Raw genomic sequence first — 25561 nt, 5'->3', positions numbered from 1 at the left:
AGGAGGGCGTGGGGGAGGTGCCACGCTGGGAAGTCAGTGAGTCATCTGCAACTTTATTATCCACCAGTTTGATTTGTACAATCTTTGCGCTTGGAAATCCACGACAGAAAGGCCACAGTGTGATGCACCCAATTGACAGATACTGTCTTCTCCCCATCCAGGCCCAGCCCACCCCACAAGCCCTTGTCCCCAGCACAAAAGGAGCCTTCCGGGTGCCCTCCATGAGTCCCTGTCCTTCTGCGGCTGCCCACAGGAGCCACATCAGCCCACGGGGCCACAAGAGGACCTGATAGATCCAGGCTGAGCCTTGTCCTCCATCCTCCTCCCACTGAGAGACCCAGAGCCTCCAGAACTGTGGTCTTTCCAAAGGATGGGTCATGGGGCTGCAGCCACAGCCTGGGGGTGCCTGCTTTTCAGGGACTCCTTCCAACAAGCAGCGCTGAGCAGAGCACCAAAGGGGGCTTGGGAGTGACTGCACTTGTGTGCCTGTCTGGGCAACCTAAAGTCTGTCTTGTGCCTGACACCCTCTGACAGTTCTGGAGTGCAAACGTGTAGATGTGAGGGTGTGTGTGAGTGTGTGTACATAGCCACAGCTGCTAGCAGAGGTTCTAATTAGAGAAACAAGAACATTCAGTGTAAAGTTTAATTTTAGAGATTAATTAATTTTCTGGTTTTTGTTTTCCCTGGCAATCAATAAAGCTACCAAGAAAATAGACCAAAGAATTGGTTTCTCTCTAAGTCTGTGCATGTGTGGAAGGTGAGGCCGTCTGTGTTAAGACCTAGGCAGACACAGTCAATACAGGCAAAAATAATAATAGCCCCCCCCCCCCGCCCTGTCCCCTCCTCCTAGCTCAGGTTCTGTGTCAGGAATGGACCTGAGGGAGAAGGAGCGGAGTCCCTCCCTCCTTGGAGTCGTGAAGTGGCTGGGCTGCCTTCACACAAGGGCACGACATCCAGGTGCCAGCTGGCGAAGAACCGGGGCCTGCGGCCACAGCTCACCACCTGTACCTCACAGATGTCCATTCAAAAAGAGAGGTGCTCCAACTGCCAGGCCCCCAAGGGGCACAGACTCAGGGGCCAGGCAGGTTTCGTGCTGGCAGGCAGGTGGCCACCGCTGCCCAGGGAAACCTAGTGGGCAGCCATTCCCTCCGGCCCAAGCCACCCCTTCCCTGGCCGCCTCTGCCTTTCCCACTCTGCCATCGCCACAGGGAAAGTAAAGCTCAACCCCAATGGGCCATGGTGTCCCCACAGTCTGTACGTCCTAAGCCCCCCAGGGAAGGGGGAAGGAAAGCCAGAGAAGATGTTGCATAGGTGGCAGTCATGCCCTTGGCAGGTGTAGTCCTGGCTAGGCTGAAGGAGGATGGGCGAGGAGGCTGAAGGAGGGGAAGGAGGAGCTCTGAAGGCTCAGGCAAAGTGAGGAGCATCAGGGGTGAGTGATTTTGACGGCCCAAGGGTGATCCTCTCCAGCTTGAAATGTGAGCTCAATCCCTGGGCACTGAGTCTGCTGGGAAAACTTTAGCCAGGGGAGTTGAGAGGGCAGGGGGTTGGTTGTACACAGACATGCACACTGAAGCGCATCAGGGTGGGACTGGTGGGGGAGAAAAGGCGGTGTCAGAGCTTTACGAGAACAGGACATGGGGCCAGTGCCCTTGGGTGGTGGCAGGGTGCCCCTTTGAAGACCCTGGGATACACTGCAGGGCTTCAGCTCATGGGATAGGGGACGACACCGGGGTCAGGCAAGATTTGTAGAATTCCTGCCTCGGACCCTGCCACTGGAATTGAGTATTTCTCCAGCTGGGGCTTGTGAGCACATTCTCAGCCCTGCAGAGATAATGTGTGGGGACAACCGCTCTTCACACCACCTCCCACAAGTCTGGGGAAGGCAAGAGTCGCCCCAGACAACCCCCCACCTTTGGAAGTCCTTTCAGTCTCCCTCTGCTGCCCTCTCCTCTTTTGACTCCCACCGGCCGTGAGAGCTCCCCTTTGTCACCCGGGTCTGTCTCCCCCTCTTTCCACCCATTCACCATGACCAGCTTTAATGAAGGTGCCCTGGGGAGTATCGCACCCCCCTCTGAAGGGCGAGCCCTCCCAGAGTCCGGGTTAGGTCGCTGCTGCCCGGAGGCTGCAGAGTTCAGAGACAGGATTGAGACACATCCCCTCCACATTTTGCCTCCCTCCCCCCTGGGCAACTGCTCCTTGGGGCCAGAGAGCAAGAGGGAAGGGAGCAGAGTGACGGCTGTGGTGTGAGCACAGTCCCTCCAGGACCCACACTCCAGGGACCCAGCAAGATAAACAGCGGTGGAGGGAGGGGCAGAAAGGAAACCCCGATGTTTGGGGCCAGCGCCAAGAAGAGAATAGCAACATTTGCACGGTTTTGAGCTGGAGCATCGAGGCTGACATCTGGCCCCGGCCTCAGACCCACTGAATTCATTAGCTGCTTGGAAGCCAGCCCTGGTGTTCACCAAACCACCACCCCCTCAGTAGAGAGAGGCCCCGGTGGGGCCAGGCAGCGGTGGAAGGAAAGCTCCAATCTCCCTTCCCCGCGCCTCGAAACCTCCCCAGCTGCACAGGGAAGGCCTCGCCCTGGAGACGGGCCCCACGCGGTGCCACAGAACAGTCGCCACTAACAGTCAGAAGATCCACTGAAAGGCTGGACGGGAAATCTCGAGTGTGCGTGTCGGAAAGGGAGGCGCCCCCTAGAAACGCAGGGGCGGGGTGGAAGAGCCCACCGGGCCCGGGCGGGGCTCTCCGGAGCCGCCACTCCCCTTCCCAGCCGTCGCCGTCGCCGTCGCCGTCGCCGGTCTCTTTTTGTACAGGAAAGGCGGGGGTCCGGAGCCCACGGGGCCGCCCCGCGCCGTGCCCAGCACAGCGCCCAGCACAGCCTCAGTCAGCATCACGACTCCCCCGCTACACGCGAGGAGCACAGCCTGGCGAGGGGCGGGAGGGAGGCCGGCGGGCAGGCCCGGGCCGGGCCGAGGTCACAGTGAGGTCTCGACGCAGGAGCCGTGGCGGTGCAGCGGCCGGTGGCTGTGGCCCAGGCACCCCTCTTGCCGGTGCACGATGAGCACCGGGAAGTAGAGGGCGTCGTGGTAGGGCGGCGGCGGCCCGGCCTCCTCCTCCTCGTCGTCCTCGTCGTCCCCCATGCTGGCCTGGCTCGACAGGCGCGTCTGCTCGGTGGGGCAGCTCGCCTCGTTGACGCTCCCGCTCCGGCTGCGCCACAGGCAGCTGCGCCGCGAGCCGTAGAGGCGGCCGAGCGAGAAGCGGCTGCCCCCGCAGCCCGGGCCGCCCCCCGGCCCCGGGCCGGCCCGCGGGCTGGCGCAAATGCTGAGCGCGCTGCGCGAGAAGATGGACGAGCTGCTGACGGCGCGCTGGCAGTGCTCGCAGCTGCGCCGGTAGGGGGCCGCGCCCGCCGCGCCCGCGCCCGGGCCGCCCACCCCGCCGTAGCGGCACGCCGGCCCGTAGCCGCCGCCCGCCGCCCCCGCGCAGCGCGCCCCCAGCCCCGCCAGGTCCATGAGCACCGCCTCCGAGTAGCTGGGCACCAGCTGCTGGTTGGAGCGGATGTGCCACTCGAGCTCCGTGCTGTCCACCGTGTTGACCCGCGGCAGGCGGTGCGTGAGCGGCGGCAGCAGCTCGTCGCTGGGGCTCAGGCCGCCGCCCGCGCTGCTCGCCGAGCCCGGGCCCTCCAGGCCGAAGAGCTTCTCCACGTGGTAGTGCGCGTAGGCCGTGCGGTACTCGGCCAGCACGCGCAGCGGCCACGACAGCGTGAGCAGCGCCGCGGCCCAGAAGGCCGACGAGCAGGCGTACCAGGGCGGCCGCGCGGGGTCCGGGAAGGCCACCATGAACTCGCGGAAGTCCACGTTCTTGAGGTGCATGCCCTCGCGCGCCTCCATGTAGTCGTCCAGGCCCTCGTTCTCGGCGAAGAAGCGCGCGCGCTGGCACAGGTAGGCGTTCTCGGCCTCCACGCTGGCGAAGCTGAAGCACTTGGTGAAGCGCAGGCGCGTGGCCGGCGCGCCCTCCAGCCCCACCAGCGCCTTGGACACGTCGCGGACGCCGCAGCGCGCGTAGTCGAACTCGGCCTCCGCCACGTGCGTGTTGACGCGCTCATGGTAGACCTGCGGCGCCGGGGAGGGCGGCGGGAGTCGCTGCTGCAGGCTCACCCTCGTCCGCCCCATCGCCGCGCGCGCGCGCGCGCGCGTGCTGCCCGCGCAAACCCTAAGAGCCTGCCTGCCCCGCCTTAGAGCCCGCTCGAGCCCAGCCGGGAAGGAGCTCGGCATCTGCCCCACAGAGCAAGGCGGCCCGAGCGCCAGCATCAGGCCTGAGGACGGGCGGGCGGGAACTCGGACCTCCCGGGGTGCCTGCGGATTTCAGTTAAGCGCTGCTCCGCGGGGGGGCGGGGGGCGGGGGGCGGTCAGGCGCTGGCCGTCAATCGGGCTTGCCCGACCTTTTCGCCCTGACTCCCGTGCCCTCCGCTGCCCCTTCTTCCCTTTTACACGTGTGTTCCCAGAGGGGCCGAGGAGCACCCTGTCCAGACCGCCTTTGTCTCGCCTTTGTCTCTGGTCTGCCCATTCCCACCTTAGCTCTCTCCCAGCCCCCTACCTGATGCTCACAGGCCCCAGGCTTCTGTTCCCCCATCCCAATCCGGAGAAAATGTCCTCTTCTTCCAAGGCTCCAGTAACGCCTGAGCCTCACGGGTCCGGGAAGTGCTCGTTGGCCCCCGCCCCCATCTCTCCGTGGGGCCTCCCATGCCTACCTCCATCCCTTTGCCAGAAGGCTCCCACCTTTGGGAGCCTTGAACTTGGGACCTGGGGCCCTGGGTTTGAATCTAGCACTACCACTGAGGAGCTGCAGACCTTGAGCACAAGTCATTGAGCTTAGGATTCCTTACCTGTGAAAGAGGACCTGAAAGCAGCCGCCTCACTGAACAGGTGAGAGCATGCTGTGAGATAGTGCATGTGAAGCCATCTCCAACCATTAAGCACTAAGCAGTATACACCACCCTGGAGCCACACTGCCTGGATTCAAATGCACCACATACTGTTGGTTTGACTCTGGGCAGGGTACTTAACCTCTCAAGGCCTCAGTTTCCTCATCTGTAAAATGTGGATAGTAGTTACCTACCTCACAGGGTGGTTATGGGGGTTAAAAGAAATGACCTGGCATTTATATAATGTATGTAGGGCAGAGCCTGGCTGCGAGAGTTCCCTGTTATTATTATGGTTGTTATTGCCCTCCTGCTTCCATGTCCACAAGAGCTCAGTGTTGCCTGTGCTCCTCCCCCTGGGGACAGTCAGTGAGGGTCCCCGCGCCCCCCCTCCCATCTGGACTGACCTGTGCTCCCCTCCAGCCCCTCACCTGGGTGGTGGTGTAGGCGTCTCCATTGCGGTATCGGGTGACCTGGCGGGTGCGGCGGACATAGTGGTAGCTGATGGCCTTCCACCAGATACAGGGCGTGGCCTGCTGCATGCGGCCCACACGCTCCCGCACGCTGCTCACATCAACACGGTGCTGCAGCTCATGGCGGGCTTGGCAATGCCAACACTCCACCAGGTAGACGGCGTACAGCATGAGCAGGAAGGCCAGGGGGATGTAGACATAGCCGTTGGAGCAGGGGCTGTCGTGGTACATGAGGCTGTTGCCCTGGTAGGCGCTGCTGAAGGTGAGGCGGGTCACCGTGGTTACGTGGCACCAGGCCACAGCCCCCAGACAGCCGTACATGAGCAGCGAGAGCAGCAGGCACTTCCAGTGGGACTCACGGCAGAGGGACTTGGTGAAAGAGGGCTGGATGGGACGCTGCTGCTCGGATGGCCAGAGGAAGGTCCGAGATAAATGGGGAGTGAGATGGAGTGGCAGGACCCAGCACAGAGACGGATGGAGGGGTGAAAGCCAGCGGCAGAGATGACAGGCAGACAGGGATGTGAAGAGAAAAGGTAAGACCGAGATGGAAGCCGAGGACCAAAGACAAAGGCAGAAATGACCCAGGGTGAGCCATGGGGACAGGAAAAGAGAACAGAATGCCAGTATAGGGAAGTACACAGAGAGAGAGAGATACCCCAAAAGGCAGAGAGGGATCAGAGCCAGAGATGGAGGGAGGAGGCCCAGGTGGCAGAGAAGACACAGATAGATAGGATGGCACCCAGAGAAACAGAGTCCAAAGACAGACATAAAGATGGCCATGGAACAGAAGAAGGTGTGGATGGGGAGACAGGAAGGACAGGCGTCAGCGAAGGCAGGTCCCCAGCCAGGATTCCTTCTAGGTGTTCCAGGAAAGTGGGCAGGGACCCACTGACCTCACCTTCCCACCTAACAGGTGGGGCCCTCATCTCTTCCCGATTCTTTGAGCCTTGGGTTCTGGAGGAGCCAGTCCTCTTTGACCCATCCACCTCCCTGTCCCTCACAGACCATTAGTCTCATACCTCCTTTGGAGGGGAGGGTGGGCCCAGAAAACCCCAAGCTCTGATACTTTCTCCACATCTGGCCCTAGGCCCCCTGTAAGTCTCCTTCCTGGACCCTAACATCCTTTCCCTGTTCTAAAATGAAAGGGAAAGGACTAGTATCTCTGAGTAGAACGCAGTCCAGGAGGAGATATCCAGAAGGGCAGAGGCAAGTGGCTGGGGAGTGGGGATGTGGGACCAGGGTAGGAGGGAAGGGAGGAAGATGTTTGCAGTCCAGTCATTTGTCAAAAGAACATGATTCTTGGGGCTCTCTGGGGGCTGTTAAAGCACTCAACCCATTCTTCCCCCCCCGCCCCCCGTCACCCCAGTGACTTGTTTACATGTCTAGACTGAGTGCTCCTGAGGGGAGGGTCTCACTCTGCGTGTCTACCATGGTTCTGGCACCCTGAAGCCACTTAATAAATGAGAATTGAGCTGCATTTCTTGTGGTGGGCTGTGCTTTCTCACTCCTCCTCCCTGCGGGTAGCTTTAGGAACCCCCTTCCCCCAACACACACACACACACACACACACACACACACACACACACACACATGCCCCCTCCTGCTGAGATCCTGATTTCCTCCAGTTTCCCAGGCCTGACCTGGAGGCTAGCCAAGGAAAGGGAGAAAAGGGTGGAAAGGAAGGGCACAGTAACAGGCAGCAGCCCTGGGCCTGGTGTGAAATGAGAGGAAAGATCTGGAAGTGCAGATAGGTAGGTGGGCTAGGCAATAGCACACAGCCTGTCCAAACAAGATTAGGGTACATGTACCTTTCCAGGAGCCTTGGCCTTGGAGTGTGTGCAGATGTGCATTTTTGTGTGCCCCCCTGAGTGTGCACTTGTCCCTCTGAGAGCACATCTGAAAGGGTCTCTACCTGAAGGTCCGTCCCCGCCCATGTGCTTCTGCCGCTAGTGCAGTGTGTATGTGTGTGCACGAGTGTGCATGGAGATGGGGGGGGGGAGGGAGGGGAGCAGTGCTCCTGGTGTCTTCGTCAAACCTTTGTTTCCAGGTTAAGAGCACTGGAGAGTAGGGCCCCTAAATAGGGATATGCTTATTTCCAACACTCCGAAAGCTTCCTGGGCTCAGCCCCCCACCCCACCCCACCCCCGGGGATTGGGGGAGAGAGGTACGCTCACACACTCCCGGTGACCCCGGGGGCGAGGAATCGCCTCTGTATACATCTGACCTTCTGAGGACCACAGATCAGGTACCACCACCACTTCCCCACCCACGGTGCCCTCCTGCCTCTGTAGCCCCTATACGTCGCCCTTCCTGGCCTTCAGGATAGCATCCCCTCCGCGAGCCAGGATTCCTGCCACCGTCCCCACCGGATCCGCCCGGGGTCCGCGAGGCTCCGCCCCCAGGCCCCTCCCCCTGCCCGGGACCCCCGAGCCCCGCCCCCGGCGCAGCCCCTTCCCCGCCACCGCGGACAGCTCCGGCCGCCGGTGGGGGCATCGGCGCGGGACTGCGGCTGCGGCGGCCGGCTCGGGGTGCGGGGCGCCGGCCGCGCTGCGGCGGAACCGGCGGGGGCCGCGCGGCGGGGGAGGGGGCCAGGCTGCGGCCGCGCCCGGGGAAGGGGCGCCGCCTGTTCTCACCTCCTCTCGGGCGGGGCCCTCGTCCGCCGCTGCCGCCGCCGTGGGCTCTTCCGGGACCCCGGGGCCGCCACCGCCGCCGCCGCCGCCGGCGCTCTCTCCCGCGGCCGAGCCAGGGGGGGACATGGCGTAGAGGGGGTGCGTCGAGCTCAGGGCTTCCCGGGGGGCTGCCGGGGGCCGAGGGCATCCTGCGCCGGCCCTGGGGAGGGGGCGGGAGGGGGCGGGGCCCTCGCTGCTCCCCACCCCCCGCCGGGGGGGAGGGGGCCTGGAAAGGGCACCGGGGGTAGGGGGCTCGGGGCTGGGGGTGGGGAGGCGGGCTAGGGGCCGGGCCGGGGGGGCCGGGGCCGGGGGCGGGTGTCACCTTGAGGCCCTCGCGGCGCCGCTCCGCCTCCCGCCCGCTCCCGCCGCCGCCTTTTGTCTGAGCCGAGCTGGAGCCAGCGCGCCCCCCCTCTTCCTCCCAGCGCTGGAGCCCCGCCCCCGGCCCCCCAAACTCCGCCTTCCCCAAGCCTACCTAATAGCCACCCCCCAAAGAGGAGAAGCAACAGGGGCTCCCCGCACCCCTTCCCCACTCCCAGCCCTGCTCACCGCACCACCGCCCCCCCATCCTGGGAAGATCTGGGCCGCAACTCCTCTCAGTCCCTACTCCGCGGAGGGGGCGCCAGCGGCTCAGCCAACATCCCTCCCCATCCTTGGTTCCGGCAAGTTCCTGGGGCCAAGGGTGGGGAGAGGAAATTGAACCCTGGAGAACCCCAGGGAAGATCCTTATTCCCAGTTGGGTGGTAATGGGTTAATGCAGGAGCCAGCCTTCAGAGGCCAGACTCCAAGTGAACAGAGATGGAATCTGGTGAAAGGGAAAAGGATTGGAGCTAGATGTGAGAAAGGACTGGCAGAGGGCAGAGGGGAGGACGTTGGAACCAGGCTTCACAAAGCCATCTTCCTTCCCTAGAAGAACAGCCCCAAAGAAGCAGTGAAGCATGTACATTGCCCTCGGCTGGAGATCAGGAGGCCTGAGTTCTAATTCTTAATCCTGGCTCTGCCATTAAGAGGTTGTGTGACCTTGGGCAAGTGCCTTCCCCTCTCTAAGCCTTAGCTTCTCATCTGTGCATTGAAGGAGTTGACTGCATCTCTAAGGCTCTGTGGAGTGAGGAAGTTGCCTGGAGAATCTCTAAGGCTCTGACCACCTTCTGTGGGTGTAGGAGGCAAAAATCATAGACCCCGGGCCAAGCGGAGTGACTGCAAGTTCGCCTACCCCTTGCTACCATCCACCCACACTGCTTTTCCCTATGTACTGCCTGGGACAGGCTGAAAGAAGACACATTTATTCCTTCATTCACTCCCGGATGTATCCCTTCAATAAACAGGTATTAGGTACCTAGTGTATACCCTATTCAGGAATGAAACATACAATATCCTACCCTAAAAGACCACAAAGTCTCATGGGGAGGGGTACCAATCATTAGCATAAAACAGTATAAAGGCTATGTGTATTCAATCTGTGTGTGCACAGTCACTATGGAATCCTACCCTGCCCTGTGCTACCTTAGAGTCTTCAACACATATAACTGCTCTCCCATTTACCCACAAGGAACCAAAGTAGAGGGAGGATGAGTGACTTACTCAAGGTCACCTGCTAGTACTCACACAGCTAGTCCTAGAATCCAGATCTTTCCCATTCCAAAGGCCGTGGTGCTATTTGTGGGCAGGAAGGTAGTTTAAGGGAAACTTTGGATAATCTGGTCTTTGGGACAGGGGACAAGAGCACTCAGCTGATGGGATGGTCCTGCCCCTCACCTGAGGCTGAATAGCCACTGCCTCTGTCCCCCCACCCCCATCCCATACACACTCACTCCTGGTCCTGCTTCTAGTCTTCTCTTTGCAGGCAAGGTGCTTCAGAACTATTCCAGCCTGCATGATCCTCCACCACCAGTCCATCGGTAAATCCTCCCAAACAGAGGAAGGGTGTGGTCCTAAAGAGGCTGGCCTCTCCCTCATTCCCTTGGCAGAGGAGGAATCTCACTTGGTGGCTCACTCCAGTGTCTCCTATCCAGGCTTTATGGGAAGTCCTACCTCACATCTAACTCCAACCCCTCTTCTGGTCTCACTCAGCCAGGTCCACCTAGTTCAGCCCTCACCACAGACAAGAGTGCAGAGTTCCTAGCCTTGCCCTTTCCTAACCCAGATAGGAGGCTCACGCTCCACATTTAGTTGTAATCTCACTCCTTGTCCCCATCCACTGCAGGGGGCTTTGGAGGAGAGCTGGGCCCAACTCCTTTGGCCAGCCCCAGAGCTTCCAAGAGATAAAAGACCCCTGACAAACTGCCCCCCCCACACCCACACACTTCTCCATTCACACAGAACCCTTCCTTGGAAGCTCAGAGGAAAGAGGGGTGAAGGGAGAGGGGAGGAAGGAGCCAGCTGACCAGCTGGTCACCATGGCAACCGGGCCTGTTTCCTGAAGATGAGCCTAACTGGGGTGGGTGGAAGCTGGGAGTGGGGGTACTACAAATGGAACCAAAAGATAACAGCGGAGAGAGGAGGACTGGATGGGGCCAAGGAGCAAAGTCAGGGCCCTGGCCACGGTGAGGCCTGAGTCAGAGTCCTCGTGTCATCTTTCCAAGTGGTCCCTCTCCTCATTCTGAAGTGTCCCCAGGAAGGCTTCCAGTCGGACTGCAGGCAAGGTGCTGGAAGCGGTGAGTGACTCAATGCTGACCTCATGTGGCCAGAAAAGGGGCTGCTACACACCTGTTAGAGTTGAGCCAGAGGTAGGACTGAATTGGGATAGCTTTTTCCCCAAATTCAGCCTCTGTCTGCATCTGTCCAAGTTCTTGTGTCTTTGCAGTGGTTTCAGATGCCCCAACTCCTTAGGCCTTCATAAAAGAAATGAAGTTTCAGTGAACATGTTTTTCAAAGTTTTGGATTAGGGACAGGAGAACTTGGCTCTTTCTATTTGATCTTGGGCAATTCAACTCACCTCTCTGGATTTCAGCTTCCAGACTTTAAGATGGGGATGTGGTAGTGCCAGATGAAAGCCCAAGTAGTCTGGTCTGGAGTTTCTGACTGTATTTTTGCTCTAGCCTTTGAGGATGAGAGAGGAACATGTCAGGGGAGGAAGTTGCGAACGTCTGAAATCACACTGACCTCAAGGGAAGGAGATGCCTCAATTTCCTTGGGCTTTCCCCTCATGGTTTTTCACCGCCTCATGCTTAACATATCCTCTCCACTCTGATTCTCCACGGGGCTGGAGAGCAGTGGGGCATCTCCTCCTGTGTACCCACCACTCTTCTCTCTTCATTCACCCCACCAAGCACACACACTACGTACCTCTCTTCTCCCCCCAGTCCTCTTCCCTTTCCCTCACCCCACTGGGTAGTTGACCCCAAGGTGTGCCCCACACCACCCTGTTCTCACGCCTGTCTTAGCACAGGCACTCTGTATTGTAATTGACAGGGAGATTTTTGAAGGCTGGGACCAGGGGACATTTTTAAGTGTGGGTAGGGTTAGGGGTTGTTGGTTACTACTGTTACTATGATACTCAGTTTTGCTTCCAGCAGAAAGACCAATGTCAGGCATATAGGAAACTCCCCATACATGTTTGTCAAATGGATGAATAGATGGATGAATAAATGAGGTTGCATAGAAGAAGGTAGTAGGAAAGCTGGTTAGTAGCTGTCTACACTCACTCCAGCTTCCTTCCTTTCCAGAGATGATTGGGGATGATTCTTCTAAGGTCATAGCTGCCCCTGGGTTGATGGCACTTGGAGTAGGGGATGAGTCATGGGGCACGGGGTTGGAACTCACCATGTGGGAGGAGCTTGCCTATAACCTCCGTAGGCCCTTTAGGCCCAAGGAAAGGAGGGACAGGGAAAGAGGAAAGATGTGCTGGCATTGTGGCTGTGGCTGTGGTGAGGACCTCAGCAGAGCATGGCCCAGGATGTCTGGGGCCTCCCCATCCTGGCCCCACCATGAGGAACTAAACTTCCCTGACCACTAGGGGTAACCAGATGTTGTAACCGCCTGGAGCCAGTGTTTCATCCTCGTGAAGAATGACCACCCTGCTTTTTTAGATAATAAAAACATGACCACTCTGCTTTTTTTTTTTTTTTTTTAAGACAAGAACTTGCCTGAGAAAACTCACTTTCAAAAAACAAAACCAAGGGACGCCTGGGTGGCCCAACGGTTGGGCACCTGTCTTGGGCTCAGGTCGTGATCCCGGGATCTGAGATGGAGTCCTGCATCAGTCTCCCTACGAGGAGCCTGCTTCTCCCTCTGCCTATGTCTCTGCCTCTCTCTCTCTCTCTTTCATGAGTAAATAAATAAATCTTAAAAAAAAAAAAAATCCTCACGCCCAGTTCTATGTGATTTAGGAAGTTGACCCAGGAGACCCTCTATCCAGGACCCAAAGGGAGAACTGCCCATTTACGGGTAATAAATATCCCCTTTCCCTACCCAAACTCCTGGGCACGGATAGATGAGAAAACCACAGAAATTGAGAAAAATGGGTAGGCAATAGGAAGCAGAGCTTTGCCATCCCATCACCTACATGCTCTCCCTGCGTGGTATGCAGCCTGTGCAGACGATCAATAAATATTCCTTTAAAAACAAATGAATGGATGAATGAATGAATGGGGAAAAATGAATGAAGAAATGAAGAAGGGAAGAAAGAAAATGCATGGACTTAAAGAAGGAAGAAGGGGGAAATATGGACGAACAGATGGATGGTGGATGGCTGGATAAGTGGACGGATGAATGAACGGGTGAATTAGCGCTCGAGTGACTCAGGACCGGGTAACCCCGGAGTGGAAGCCAACGCAGAGGGCGGGGTAAGGGGGATTCCGGGGGGCGGGGCCTCGGCCCGGAAGCGCCTGCCGGGGGCGGGGCCGGGGCGGGGCCTGGGGGCGGGGCGAGGGAGCGGGTCCGACCGGGCAGTCCCGCGGCCGGAGTAGCCGCTGCCGTGGAAGCCGCCGGCGCTCGAGCCTCGCCCGCGCTGCCCGCCGACCCCTCGGGCTCCCGCAGTCCGGGCAGGAGGCCACCCCGGGCCGGGCGCCAGCTCTGCGAGGCGGACCTGCAACCCGGAAAGGCGGCGCGGCGGAGCCCGGAGCCGGAGCCCGGAGCCGGAGCCCGGAGCCGGAGCCCGGAGCCCGGAGCCGGATCCCGCTCGGCCCCAGCCCCGCGGGCCAGCACCCCTGGCATGTCGGAGGCGCGGAAGGGGCCGGACGAGACAGACGAGAGCCAGTATGATTCGGGCATCGAGTCCCTGCGCTCTCTGCGCTCCCTGCCCGAGCCCACCCCGGCCCCAGCCTCCAGGCCCTCGGAGGGCGGCGGCCCCCAGCCCTGGACCCGTCCTCCGGGGACAGCCGAGGAGCCGCGCGAGAAGGAAGACACGGACGGGGAGCGGACCGACTCCACCTACGGCTCCTCGTCGCTCACCGAGCCCCTGCCCTTGCTGGGGGGCACGGAGGCCGAGGACCCGGCCCCGCGCTCGCCGCTCCCGGCCGCGGGGGCGCTGAGCCCTCAGCAGCTGGAAGCGCTCACTTACATCTCCGAAGATGGGGACACGTGAGTACGGGGTCCGTCGAGGCTGACGCGGGGCGGGGACCCCTTCCAGTCAGCGCTAAGTCCCGGCCTGCCCTGCCGGGATCTTCAGCAGCCCGGGGCCCACTCTGCGGATCCCTCACGACACCGGCGCTGGAAGGGGCAGTCCCCACTCTCTCCTCCAAACTCCAGGCTTCACTGCCAGCCCGCCCTTGAGCTCTGGCCAGCCCCGGACCAGAGGCCCTGGCATCATCTCTCCGCCCTCGCTTCGGGAGCTGGGCACAGCTCACAGGGCCCTTACCAGACACCTGGAACCCCAGCCAGCAGCTTGGAAACCTCCCAATAACCCACCCCTTGGAAGGGAAAAGTCCCCTGACCAGTCCAGGTTTTTTTTTTTTTTTTTTTTTCTTGCTGGGGGAGAAGGCATCTTTGTTTGCTCAATATCTGGGATTCCCAGCCCCTGACCTCAGAATACCCTGTCTCAAGAAACAAAAGGTGCGAGTTACAGGTTGCCAGTGCAGGAGTGGGGCGGGGAGGGGGTCAGGAAGCTTAGGATGAGGGTGCTGCCAGGCTGCAGAGCTGAGGCTAGCTGTGAGGAAGAGGGGGTGAGCCAGGCTGGGGCACTCTTGCCCCAGCAGACAGACAGACAGGCGGCTGGCTGCCCAGCTTACTTCCTTCTCTGCTCTGAAAGGGGAAGTGAGGGCTAGAGTCAGCTTTACCGACACCCTCCACCTCCTGAATCCCCCAAGTCCCCCTCACTGTCCTGTCTGATTCCCTTATTTTACCCTCCCTCTCTTGGGCCCAGGTGAAGTTTGGTGGGGATTGGGCCTGGCGGCTGTGGGGGTGGGGGTGAGGACAGGCAATTTAAGTAAGAGAAGCACTTTGTGTGGACGGGACTGGCCATTTGAAGATTTGCCCCTTAGGAAGAAGAAACAGTGTCAGGTGAGGAGGTGGCTGGGATTTGGGGGTGAGAAACAGAGTGGAGCGGGCTGGGGTCCCAGATCAGGGATCCTGGAACGAACGAATGGGGGTGGGGAGAGTAGAGGAGGCTGGAGTTATCTGTCCTGACCTGCTTTTTGGAGATGGGAAGGTCCTAATCCTGGGTAGCCTTTGACAAAGATAGCCAGTGGACCCGGTGGGGGGGACAGGAATGACCCCAGGCCTTTTTGTAACCTGCCCAGATCACCAGCCCTCAGGCACAGAATCAAGATGGGGGGGGGCTCCATGTGGATACCTATGACTGACCTTTGGCCTAGGGATTGGAGACTTCTGACCCTGCTGTCCTTTGTCAGCCTCTCAGCTGCAGCCTTTACCTAGTTAGAGACAGGTGTGTTTAGAGGAGGCAGGGGGAGGTGGAGAAGAGGTGGCAGGACTTCCCAGGAGGTCCCAAGAGAGGAGGGGGCACTCTCTTCCCTCAGAGGTGTCTGGCCTTCTGGAAGTGGAAAGAGGAAGTGGGAGGAGGGGAGACAGGGAGAGAGGGAGGTGGCTGCAGGAATGTGACCTACAGAACAGGCCCTGGCCGAGGGGATTTCCAGAGCGGTTCCTCCGCCCTCCCTCCCTCCACCACTCTCTCCTGGGCCTCTCCTGCCTCCTGCCACCAAGCCTTACCGGCCTCTGGCCTGAGCAGCCCCCTCCAGGGCCCAGAGAGGCCTTTACCCAAACTACCCCTTCTGGGCAGTAAATGCCCCAAGGCAGCTGTCCTGGCCTCCACCTTCTAGCTCTGGCTTTCATTTTCCCCACCTGATGTGGGGAAACCCCAGGACTGGAACTTCCCCTCCCAGCTGCCCCCTCCCACCCTAGCAAGAGGTGAAGGCTCTTTGGCCCCCAACAGACACACATTTTCTGCACACCACAGACCTCCCCTTGGAAGCATATGCAGATGCTTCAGGCCCCACCCAGTCCCTTCTGTGTTAAGAGTGGCCCTCCTGATTCCCCTGGGATGGGCAGCAGGACAGGATGCCTCACTGTCTCCTTGCTCCACTTCCAAAAGCTTCTCTTTTCTCTCCCCTGGAATGTGTAACATTGAGTTGCTGGGAGTCGGGGTGATCCCACGCCTCCCCCTCAGTCCTTCTTGTCGAGGTTGGCGGAGGTGGGGAGCTCAGCCCCGGAAACCACCCCTGTGCTACCCCGGCAGCTTTCAGTTTGGCTTTGAGCTGCAGCCAGCCTGGCAGGGCCCTGGGGCCAGAGGGAGAGTGGGGTGTGGGCGGGCCGAACAGGAAGGACCGAGTCCCATCAGCACCTAGCCCACGCTGCCACTGGGCTAAGGCCCTCCTGAATGCCAGAGATGGGAACTTGGAGCTCCCAGCCCCCGGATCCTGGCTTCCCTCACCAACCCTCACTTCCTGGCTCAGACTCTCACTTCCTACACCTACCCCACGGCTGGCTTCTGAGACATTGATGTGTTCTTCCTTCTAATCCCAGAAGCCTAGCTCACTATCTAGGGCCTGAGCCCTAACACTAACCCCTGTTCTTGCTGTGTCCCCCTCCCAGGCTGGTCCACCTGGCAGTGATTCACGAGGCCCCAGCTGTGCTGCTCTGTTGCCTGGCTCTGCTGCCCCAGGAGGTCCTGGACATTCAGAACAACCTTTACCAGGTGGGTGGGTAGATGGAGAGGGTGGGCTATGCCCAGATACCTGTACCTGCCGTTCCCAGCAGCCACACAAGCATACATAGGCTTCACACTCAGGAAACCATATGCCAGACATGGGGATAGAAGCCAATGATGCAGACATGAGTAAGACACAGCCTCTGCCCACAAGGTGCTTGAGCCTGGGCTAGGGGACTCATGTCAAACTAATTACATAGCATGGTGACAAAAGTGGTGATTGAGACACTTACCAGCTGCTGTGGGATCTGGTGTCTGCAGGGAACAGCCAGGGAAGGCCTAATACAGGAGGTGGCATCTTCCTGGAGCCTTAAAAAAGGAGTATGCGTGATCCCTGGGTGGCGCAGCAGTTTAGCACCTGCCTTTGGCCCGGGGCGCAATCCTGGAGACCCGGGATCGAATCCCACGTCGGGCTCCCGGTGCATGGAGCCTTCTTCTCCCTCTGCCTGTGTCTCTGCCTCTCTCTCTCTCTCTCTCCTTCTCTCTCTCTCTGTGTGACTATCATAAATAAATAAAAATTAAAAAAAAAAAAGGAGTATGCCAGGTGGAGGCTGCCTGGTACCTCTGTCTTTCCTCTCTCCAACCCTTCCTGTCACCTGGCCCCTGGGGATAACAGAGATCTCCCCAGATGGTGAGAAGGTAGGCCCCGCCCCCATCTGTCCTTACTCCAGGGGCTAAGGAGATCTGCAAGAGAGCAGGGACCCACTTAGCTCAGCCTGCCTCCAGAACTAGGGGTCCCAAGAGCTTGGTGGGTGGTGACAGAGGGAAGGGTTTGGTAGCATTTCTGTGGAAGCCCAGGGCCATAGCCTTTATAAGCTGCCCTCAGGGAAGGTACCAGCAGCTGGTAATTCCTGGGTCTGCCCTAACATGTCCCCAGATGTAGGAGTGTGCTACAATAGCCCTGTGATCCTTTGTGCCTACAGACAGCACTCCATCTAGCTGTACATCTGGACCAGCCTGGTGCGGTTCAGGCCCTAGTGCTAAAGGGGGCCAGTCGGGTGCTACAGGATCGACATGGTGACACAGCGCTGCATGTGGCCTGTCAGCGCCAGCACCTGGCCTGTGCCCGCTGCCTGCTGGAGGGGCGGCCAGAGCCAGGCCGAGGACCACCTCACTCCCTGGACCTCCAGCTGCAAAACTGGCAAGGTATGGGCAGCCTGCCTCGGGGTTCGTGGGATGAGAAGCGGCAGGAGATGGACTCCACTCTCAGGAAAAGGAGGCGCACAGTGTGTCCATCAGTGTACCTCCCATTCTAAGCACATGGGTACTCAGTACATCTTTGCTGAATGAATGAATGAATGAATGAATGAATGAATTTGATTAAGAATTTACTAAGAGCCTACCATGTGCAAAACAGAGAGCTAAACCTTCCCCTTGAAATATTTAGTGTAGGGGCGCCTGGGTGGCTCAGTCTGTTAAGTTTCTATCTTTGGCTCAGGTCATGATCCCAGGGTCCTGGGATTGAGCCTTGCATCAGGCTCTCTGCACAGTGGGGAGTCTCCTCCTCCCTCTCCCTCTGCCATTCCCCCTGCTTGTGCTCTCTGGTTCTATCTCTGTCAAATAAATAAATAAATAAAATCTTTTTAAAAAAAGAGATATCGAATGTAACAGAGATTAGATGAACTCATTAATTCATGTAACAAAAATGTCCTGAGGGCCTTCTATGTGCCAGACATTATTCCAGGAGCTGGACTTGCATCTGTGAACAAAACAGAGGATGATTGAGGCCAACAATAAATCTAAGCAGTGAGTTCCTTAGTAGGTTAACAAGCAGTAAGTGCTGCAGGAAAAGTAGAGCAGAGTGAAAACTAGAACATGAAGGACGGGGGCGTGGGTGTGATTTTGAAAGAGAATGGCCAGGGAAACCCTCAAGAAGCAGGGACGTTTGAGCAGAGACTTGAAGGAGATGAGGGATATCACTTTGAATCTAGTTGTGTAGGCAGAGGGAGGTCCACGCCAGAAAGGAGATAGAAGAAAGGCTAGGGGAGCACAGGGCAGGAGGTGGCCCCTAGGGAGGGGCCTGGGGATCCTGGAGAGCTCTGAAGCAAGTGGCTTTTTGGACAGGGCTTGAAGGCAGGTGGAGTTTGAGAGAGGTGGGGGGAGGGGGAGAGAGAATGGGGGAGGGTACGTGTGTTGGGGGAGGGTATGTGTATGTGGGGTGTCACTGGGCAACCTAACCCCTGAAGCATGAAAGTTTCAATAACATGACTCTGAAAAGGTGGAAACTTTGAGTTCCTTTCCCCTCAGACTTTTGAGGGGGTTTTTTTAGGTTTGTGTTTTAACAGTCCTGTGATCAGAGGCACTGAGTGGGCAGTCAGTCCCTTGGGGCTGAGGGGTAGGGAGGTCCCTGAAGGAGGGGGAGAGAGGGTTGGTCTATGCAGATGAGCAACACCCACCCTCACCCCATCCCAGGTCTGGCCTGTCTCCACATCGCCACCCTGCAGAGAAACCGACCACTCATGGAACTGCTGCTTCATTACGGAGCTGACATTGATACGCAGGTGAGGGGGCCTGTCCCACCGCCTGCCCCAGCCCCAGGGAGGAGGGCGTGCCCAGCAGTCAGGAGTGGTGGCACTCCACCCTCCTATCCAGAGCCCCAGCGCAGCATGATTCCTCTAGAGGCCCTCGGCTGACAAGGCTGACACTCTTATTCCCCTCCAGGAGGGTACGAGTGGAAAGACAGCGCTGCACCTAGCTGTGGAGACCCAGGAGCGGGGGCTGGTGCAGTTCCTGCTCCAGGCTGGTGCCCGCGTAGACGCCCGCATGCTCAATGGGTGCACACCCCTGCACCTTGCGGCAGGTCGGGGCCTCAGCAGCATCTCATCCACTCTATGTGAGGCAGGCGCCGACTCCCTGCTGCGGAACGTGGAGGATGAGACTCCCCAGGACCTGGCTGAGGACGTAAGAGGCACAGGCTCAGCTCTGCTCTCTGGGACCCTGGACCCACAGCAGAGGGTTAACAGCTGTTAACAGCTGAGAGGGCCGAGGGGTTGGGATCCCCGGGTTTAGTCTGTGACTCAGCCACTCACCAGCTGTGGGACCTTGGGCAAGCCTCTGCCTCTCCCCCAGCCTGTCTTCTTAGTCAAGACCAAGGAGCTCAAACTTGGGCTCTGACAGGCACCCTGCAGCTACAGTGGATCAGCGAGGCAGGCTAGGTGTAAGACCTAGGGGCCTGCAGAAAATCAGAGTCTATGCCCCCTTGATCCTTATCACTCTACTTGGCTTCAGCAGACAGTTGCAGAGGAGGAATGTGGGCCTAGTACTAACAGGTCTTGGAATATATTTTTTTAAGATTTTATTTATTCATGAGAGACATAGAGAGGCAGAGACATAGGCAGAGCGAGAAGCAGGCTCTCTGTGTGAAGCCCTACACGGGACTCAATCCCAAGAACCCCAAGTTCACAACCTAAGCCAAAGGCAGATGCTCAACCACCAAGCCAGCCAGGTGTCACAGGTCTTGGAAATTTTAAAGAGAGATGGAACCTAGATTTCCTGTATGGTCTTTCCCATTTTAAAGTGTTCAATGTAGGGCAGCCCAGGTGGCTCAGCAGTTTAGCACCTGCCTTCAGCCCAGGGCGTGATCCTGGAGACCCAGGATCGAGTCCCACATCAGGCTCCCTGCATGGAGCCTGTTTCTCCCTCTGCCTGTGTCTCTGCCTCTCTCTGTGTGTCTCTCATGAGTATTAAAAAAAAAAAAATCTAAAGTGTTCAATGTAAAACAGTATTCAGGGGCGCCCGGCTGTCTCAGTCAGTAGAGCAGGTGATTCTTGATCTCAGGGTCATGAGTTCAAGCCCCATATTGGGCCTAGGGCCTACCTAAAATAATATTCAAAATGTTTCATAAATCCCCCCCCCAAAAAAAAAAAACATGGGCTAGATTACCTCTGGGGGCCTTGTTAGCTCTGATATTCTGACATTATCTTAGAGAGTGAGGGCTTGCCTGAGGCTTCAGGCCTCTCCCTAGCTCAGAGGGGCCACTATTTGGGGGTATTAGTAGGAAGATTTGTTTCCCAATGAACCGTCATTCAGTGGAGAGGAAAGGCCCATCTGTCTCCCCAGCTCCCTTCCCCCACTGCTGCCTTTTTCCCATGAGCCCTGATCTTGCTTCTCTCCATTCTCTTCCTCAGCCCTTTGCTCTTTTGCCCTTTGATGACCTGAAGATCTCTGGGAAGCCACTGCTGTGTGCCGACTGAAGCCAGGGCAGAGTCTGGGGCCCCGGAGGAGACTCCATCTCTTCCCATGTGGAAGTTGGGGCCATAGCTGCTGTGTTTGGGGCCCAGACAGTGTGCCCTCCTGGCATCCCGGGGACTGCTGAGGCCACAGCCTGGGGCCCTGCACAGTCCTGAGCTAAGAGGAGTGATCACAAGTGAGAGAAGGCCAGTCTGGAAGGAAGACCTTCCTTGGTGGATGGAGATCCTTGAAGACTCCCAGAACCCAGGTATCCTGGGCGAAGCCTGTCTGCTTCTAGAAGATGGCAGGGGCTCTTGTTTCTACCCAGGTTGGGTCAGCCTGACACTGCCAACCAGTAGTAAAACATGGACTCTCTGGAGTGAGGAGAGAAACAAATCAGCAAGAGGACCCTGATGGGTTCCATCTCACTGCTGTTGAGGACTTGTAAACATTGTTGTTTAAAGACTTCACACAGAAGGCCCTGAACTGAGCCTTTGGGGAAGGGGAAGTTTCAATAACATGACACTAAAACAGCAGAGACCTTGAAAATGTAACCCCCCCCCCCAGAGTTGTTTTGTGCATGTGCATGCCTGTGTGCATTGGGGATTTTTAGATAGGCCTGCTTTGTGACTTGACGGTAGAGGCAAGGAAAAGGAAATTGCCACCTGAGCAGGGTAGGACCTTGCTAGGTGTGTGTTGTGTGTGTGGGGAGGGGGAAGAGCTAAGAGTCCTCAGGCCTCTCTGTCTAGCACAAACCCTTGGCCTTTCTGTGAAAACCGAAGGATAAATAGGTGAAATGAGAAGACCCCTGGGGAGTAGGGGGGTGCTCCTCACTGCCCTGGAGGAGCTTGGAGAGGAGGCTAGTAACACAAAGGAGCTACGGTTCTGTATATTTTTCCTTTCATTCCACACGTATTTGAAGTCCCTGTTAGATGAATATGGTCAGTACGTGGAAGGGGGAATAGACCAACACAGTCTCTGGCCACTTGGATCTTCCAGTCTAGTGAGTGAGACAGCTATTAAAATCTTAAACACCCGAATAAATATGTAATTACGTGTTGCGGTGGATGGATGCTGTGAAGGAAAAGCCAAGTGAGGAGAAGCCGAGGCGCTGGGGGCCTTTCCTTGGGTAGTCCAGGGAGCTCTGGGAGGTGAGATCTGCGCCTGGACCGGAGGAGGAGAGCGGGACGGGGACGGGACGGGGACGGGACCGGGACGCGGGGAGGGCGTTCAGGGGGAAGGCCCCTGGTGAATGAGAGGACCTCAGGGCGGGCCAGTGCGACCCCGCAGGGGCTGCGTGAGTGGGCGACGTGGAAGAGCCAGGTCGTGCAGCGCCTCCAAGGTCCAGGCTTGTTGGGGGGCAGCCTTGCAGCCCAGCCAAGAACGGAAGGAGGGATCTTCCTGGCAGAAACCGGCTAAGGGGTAGCACGAGGGAGTGGGACGCAGAATCTCTGTCCCCGTCCTGAGATGACAGGGGGCACCTCCCGGGTTGGTGGCGAGGGCTAAGGGCGAAGGGGACGGGCGCCCCCCCTCCCCCCCAGCCCCCGCCCGCCCCCCTCCCCCCCCCCCCCCCCCCCGGCAGCCCGGCTCTCAGCTCCCGCGCCGCGCCTCCCTCCGGGCCGCACGGGGGCGCTGTGGGCCGCCGGCGGCCCGGGGCGCTGCGTGGTCGCGGCTGGGGGCGGAGGGGCGGCCGCGGGGAGGGAGGCGGGAAGAGCGCGGCACTTCCGCCAGCCGCTCGCTCACTGGCCGCTGCTCGAGGCGGCGTCGGGAGCGGAGGGAGCGCGCGGCCCGGGGACCGCATTCCCCGGCCCCCTCCGCCCCACGCGGCCCGGACCATGGACGCCAGGTGGGGGGCTAGGGGAGCGGCGGGCCCACGTGACCGGGCCCCGGCCCACGTGACTGCCGCTGCCGGGCCGGCGGGGTCGGGCTGCCCGGCGGCCGGAGCGGGGCGGGGCGCGGAGCGGGGGGGCGCGGAGCGGGGGGGCGCGGAGCGGGCGGGCGCGGCGTGGGCGGGCGCGGCGTGGGCGCGTGCTGCCGCCGGGGTCCGGGGGCGCCGGGTCGCTCCCGGATGCTGGAGGGCGCGGTGCGAGGAGGGGGCGCCGCCTGTGGCCCGGGCGGCCGGCGAGCGCTGGAGGGAACAGAGGGAACCTGTGTGGTCACAGGGGCGGGGCGGCCCCAGGAGGAGGGAGGGAGCCCCGCCGGCCCGCGCCGGCCTCCCCCGCCCCCCAGGAGAGAGAGAGGCTCTTTGTCCGGGCCGGGCTGCAGCTGAGGGGGGCGGGGAGACTCTGGGCCCTTCTCCAGTACTCCCCTCCGGAGGGCCGAGCGCCTGAGGAGCTGGGCCCTGACCTGACCCTGACCCTGACGTCCGCTGTCCCCGCAGGTGGTGGGCAGTGGTGGTGCTGGCTGCGCTCCCCTCCCTGGGGGCAGGGGGGGACACCCCCGAAGCCCTTCCAGAGTCATGGACGCAGCTGTGGTTCTTCCGCTTTTTGGTGAACGCCGCTGGCTATGCCAGCTTTATGGTCCCCGGCTACCTGATGGTGCAGTACTTCAGGCGGAAGAACTACCTGGAGACAGGTGTGTCCAGAAAGGGTGGGGTTAGTGCGCCAGGTCCGTTTTTTGAGTGCTGGCCAGCACTCCAAAGAGGGAGGTAGCTTGGAAAGGGAGGGAGGGAGGGAGGGAGGGAGGGAGGCCTGAAGGCCTGACGGGGAGGTGCTGGGGAGGAGATAAGATCTTGACCTTGTGTGCTTTTTTTAGGCAGGGGTCTCTGCTTCCCCCTGGTGAAAACTTGTGTGTTTGGCAATGAGCCCAAGGCCTCTGACGAGGTCCCTCTGACTTCGCGGACTGAGCCTGCGGAGACCACTCCCACTTGGCAAGCCCTGAAGCTGCTCTTCTGTGCTGCGGGGCTCCAGGTAGGTAGGCAGGTGGGCTTCGCTTCTCTCCCTGGGTTGGGTCCTGGTGGGCAAGGGACTGTGTGGAACCAGAGTTGTCACCCTACCAGTCCCAACAGTTTGCTGGCTAGTGTGGCCCCCCTCCTCCCAGGGGCACACGGTACCATCATCTTCTGAGAAGTGGGTGGAGGAAATGCTGTCTTGTTTTTGCCTCTTTCTTACTCTCTTTTCTGTTACGTCTTCTGTGCTGTTACTACACTTTCCCCTGCAATGATGTGTCTCATATACTGTTAACCCTCTAATCAAAGTTTAGGGAAGCCGTTCAGCCTTCCCTCCTCCCCACACGGCATATGAGCAGGAGCTAAGATGCTGAGCTCTTGGCACTTTGGGGTGGGCACTACTAGTTCTGCACATGCTAACAGGTGTCCCATTTTTCTACTCCCTGAATTGATTGAGAATAGATAGGAAGATACCTGGGATGGTGCCAGCTTTAACATACCCTCAGGTGGGGCGAATAGGATCTGGACAGTCCTAAAGCATTTGTCGTTTTAAGTGTTTGGTACATGCTTGAATGTGTCAAACCAGGTGAATGCAGGTTTGGGAGGGGAGAAGAAACTTCTAGTTACTAGAGGGAGCAAATATATATGCCATCCTTTAAATCATTTAGACACTTGAGGAAGAGGGAGGTTGTCACGATCCTTTTTTGTCCACGTTTTCCTTCTCTTGCTCATCTTCTCTCCTGTCCTCATCCTCCCCTACCTAGGTGTCTTATCTGACCTGGGGAGTGCTGCAGGAAAGAGTGATGACCCGCAGCTATGGGGCTACTGCTACATCGCCAGGTGAGCGCTTCACAGACTCACAGTTCCTGGTGCTAATGAACCGAGTGCTGGCGCTGATCGTAGCTGGCCTCTACTGCGTCCTCTGCAAGCAGCCCCGCCACGGGGCGCCCATGTACCGGTACTCCTTTGCCAGCCTGTCAAACGTGCTTAGCAGCTGGTGTCAGTACGAAGCCCTCAAGTTCGTCAGCTTCCCCACCCAGGTGCTGGCCAAGGCCTCTAAGGTGATCCCAGTCATGCTCATGGGAAAGCTGGTGTCACGGCGCAGCTACGAACACTGGGAATACCTGACGGCCGGCCTCATCTCCGTTGGGGTCAGCATGTTTCTGCTGTCCAGTGGACCAGAGCCCCGCAGCTCCCCAGCCACCACGCTGTCAGGCCTCATCCTCCTGGCAGGCTATATTGCCTTTGACAGCTTCACCTCAAACTGGCAGGATGCCCTGTTTGCCTATAAGATGTCTTCGGTGCAGATGATGTTCGGGGTCAACTTATTCTCCTGCCTCTTCACCGTGGGCTCGCTGCTAGAGCAGGGGGCCCTCCTGGAGGGGACCCGCTTCATGGGGCGACACAGTGAATTTGCTGCACATGCCCTGCTGCTCTCTATCTGCTCTGCATGTGGCCAGCTCTTCATCTTCTACACCATAGGGCAGTTTGGGGCTGCCGTCTTCACCATCATCATGACCCTCCGCCAGGCCTTTGCCATCCTCCTCTCCTGCCTTCTCTATGGCCACACTGTCACTGTGGTGGGCGGCCTGGGGGTGGCTGTGGTCTTTGCAGCCCTCCTGCTCCGAGTCTATGCCCGGGGCCGTCTAAAGCAACGGGGAAAGAAGGCTGTGCCTGTGGAGTCCCCTGTGCAAAAAGTTTGAAGGGCCTGAGGGGTGACGCGGAAGAGGACCCTCACCTTAGATTTTCCTCTCCTACTGTAAACTTCTGAGGGGGTCCGCTCAAGGGCAGTTTTTTTCTCAGTATCACAATCAGCTCTGCAGGTTGGGGTTGAGTCCAAGAGGCAGCCTTCTCCTTTGCCTTAAGTCCCCCGTTCTCTAGTAGGGATTCTTCTGAGCCCAAGGGTAGAGGACCGTCCTCCTCAGTGTGGAGGGATGCTGAGAAGACAGAGGGACCTTCCAAAGCCTCCACCCCCTCAAATTCCCTGAAGTCTTGCCCTATGGGCTCCAACACCTCACCAGTGCTTGTCCCCTACCCTGAACTGCCCACCCTTGCAGACTCCCAGAGACCTACAGTTCTTACTCTGGTGAGAAAAGCACAAGTGTTGTAGGCTCCAAGTGCTGCTTTCCCAGGAGTCCGTGAAAGCGGGTGCTGTGCTGGAGGAGGGGGATGGGAGAACCCTGCCCAGTGATACCACCCTCTGCTCCTGGATCCCTAGGCTCTGCTCCAAGAGCCAGTTGCAGGTTTTGGTACCTTGGAAATGGAACTTTTTGCTCTTATAATTTTATTTTATTAAATTAAACTGCTGCAATGGGCTTTAAAGTCCGGTGTTTTGGTTGACTG

General features: G+C 58.8%; 3 protein-coding genes across 6 annotated transcripts; 2 read left to right on the top strand and 1 right to left on the bottom strand.

Annotated features, from left to right (window-relative positions):
* Window positions 1–33: 33 nt before the first annotated feature.
* On the bottom strand, window positions 34–13922 carry TMEM151B (transmembrane protein 151B). 4 transcript variants are annotated; one of them, XM_055330755.1, is made up of 7 exons: window positions 13561–13922; window positions 10996–11099; window positions 10767–10891; window positions 8610–8730; window positions 8028–8223; window positions 5353–5793; window positions 34–4112 (listed from the first exon to the last, which is right to left on the bottom strand). In XM_055330755.1, exons 5-7 carry the CDS (start codon window positions 8148–8150, stop codon window positions 2979–2981), a joined length of 1698 nt encoding a protein of 565 aa, XP_055186730.1. In that variant the 5' UTR covers window positions 8151–8223; window positions 8610–8730; window positions 10767–10891; window positions 10996–11099; window positions 13561–13922; the 3' UTR covers window positions 34–2978. The 4 variants fall into 4 exon arrangements, with proteins under 4 accessions (XP_055186730.1, XP_055186728.1, XP_055186729.1 ...); XM_055330753.1 differs by having other exon boundaries at window positions 8028–8730; XM_055330754.1 differs by having other exon boundaries at window positions 8028–10891.
* On the top strand, window positions 12945–21136 carry NFKBIE (NFKB inhibitor epsilon). The gene is made up of 6 exons (XM_055330763.1): window positions 12945–13580; window positions 16047–16149; window positions 17085–17307; window positions 18574–18662; window positions 18823–19062; window positions 20289–21136. The coding sequence occupies exons 1-6, from the start codon at window positions 13213–13215 to the stop codon at window positions 20352–20354; spliced, it is 1089 nt and encodes a 362-aa protein (XP_055186738.1). The 5' UTR covers window positions 12945–13212; the 3' UTR covers window positions 20355–21136.
* An 894-nt stretch (window positions 21137–22030) lies between these two features.
* On the top strand, window positions 22031–25540 carry SLC35B2 (solute carrier family 35 member B2). Its single transcript, XM_055330761.1, has 4 exons — window positions 22031–22177; window positions 22712–22905; window positions 23086–23240; window positions 23983–25540. Exons 1-4 carry the CDS (start codon window positions 22167–22169, stop codon window positions 24919–24921), a joined length of 1299 nt encoding a protein of 432 aa, XP_055186736.1. The 5' UTR covers window positions 22031–22166; the 3' UTR covers window positions 24922–25540.
* The last annotated feature ends 21 nt before the right edge of the window (window positions 25541–25561 follow it).

This window comes from Nyctereutes procyonoides, unplaced genomic scaffold, assembly GCF_905146905.1.
Source record: "Nyctereutes procyonoides isolate TBG_1078 unplaced genomic scaffold, NYPRO_anot_genome, whole genome shotgun sequence".
Taxonomy (NCBI): domain Eukaryota; kingdom Metazoa; phylum Chordata; class Mammalia; order Carnivora; family Canidae; genus Nyctereutes; species Nyctereutes procyonoides.
The sequence above is the reverse complement of the archived record's forward strand: the minus strand, read 5'-3'. Positions and strand labels throughout refer to the sequence as shown.

Excerpts from the sequence above, each read along its gene's own strand:
- TMEM151B (XM_055330752.1), bottom strand. The coding sequence starts at position 6,174 with ATGGCCATCTTTATGTCTGTCTTTGGACTCTGTTTCTCTGGGTGCCAT. Across the intron at positions 4,113-5,352 it reads ACGCCTACACCACCACCCAG|GTCTACCATGAGCGCGTCAA; the intron begins GTGAGGGGCTGG and ends CCGGCGCCGCAG.
- SLC35B2 (XM_055330761.1), top strand. Across the intron at positions 22,906-23,085 it reads GAAGAACTACCTGGAGACAG|GCAGGGGTCTCTGCTTCCCC; the intron begins GTGTGTCCAGAA and ends TGCTTTTTTTAG. Across the intron at positions 23,241-23,982 it reads TCTGTGCTGCGGGGCTCCAG|GTGTCTTATCTGACCTGGGG; the intron begins GTAGGTAGGCAG and ends TCCCCTACCTAG.
- NFKBIE (XM_055330763.1), top strand. The coding sequence starts at position 13,213 with ATGTCGGAGGCGCGGAAGGGGCCGGACGAGACAGACGAGAGCCAGTAT. Across the intron at positions 16,150-17,084 it reads TTCAGAACAACCTTTACCAG|ACAGCACTCCATCTAGCTGT; the intron begins GTGGGTGGGTAG and ends TTGTGCCTACAG. Across the intron at positions 17,308-18,573 it reads CCAGCTGCAAAACTGGCAAG|GTCTGGCCTGTCTCCACATC; the intron begins GTATGGGCAGCC and ends ACCCCATCCCAG.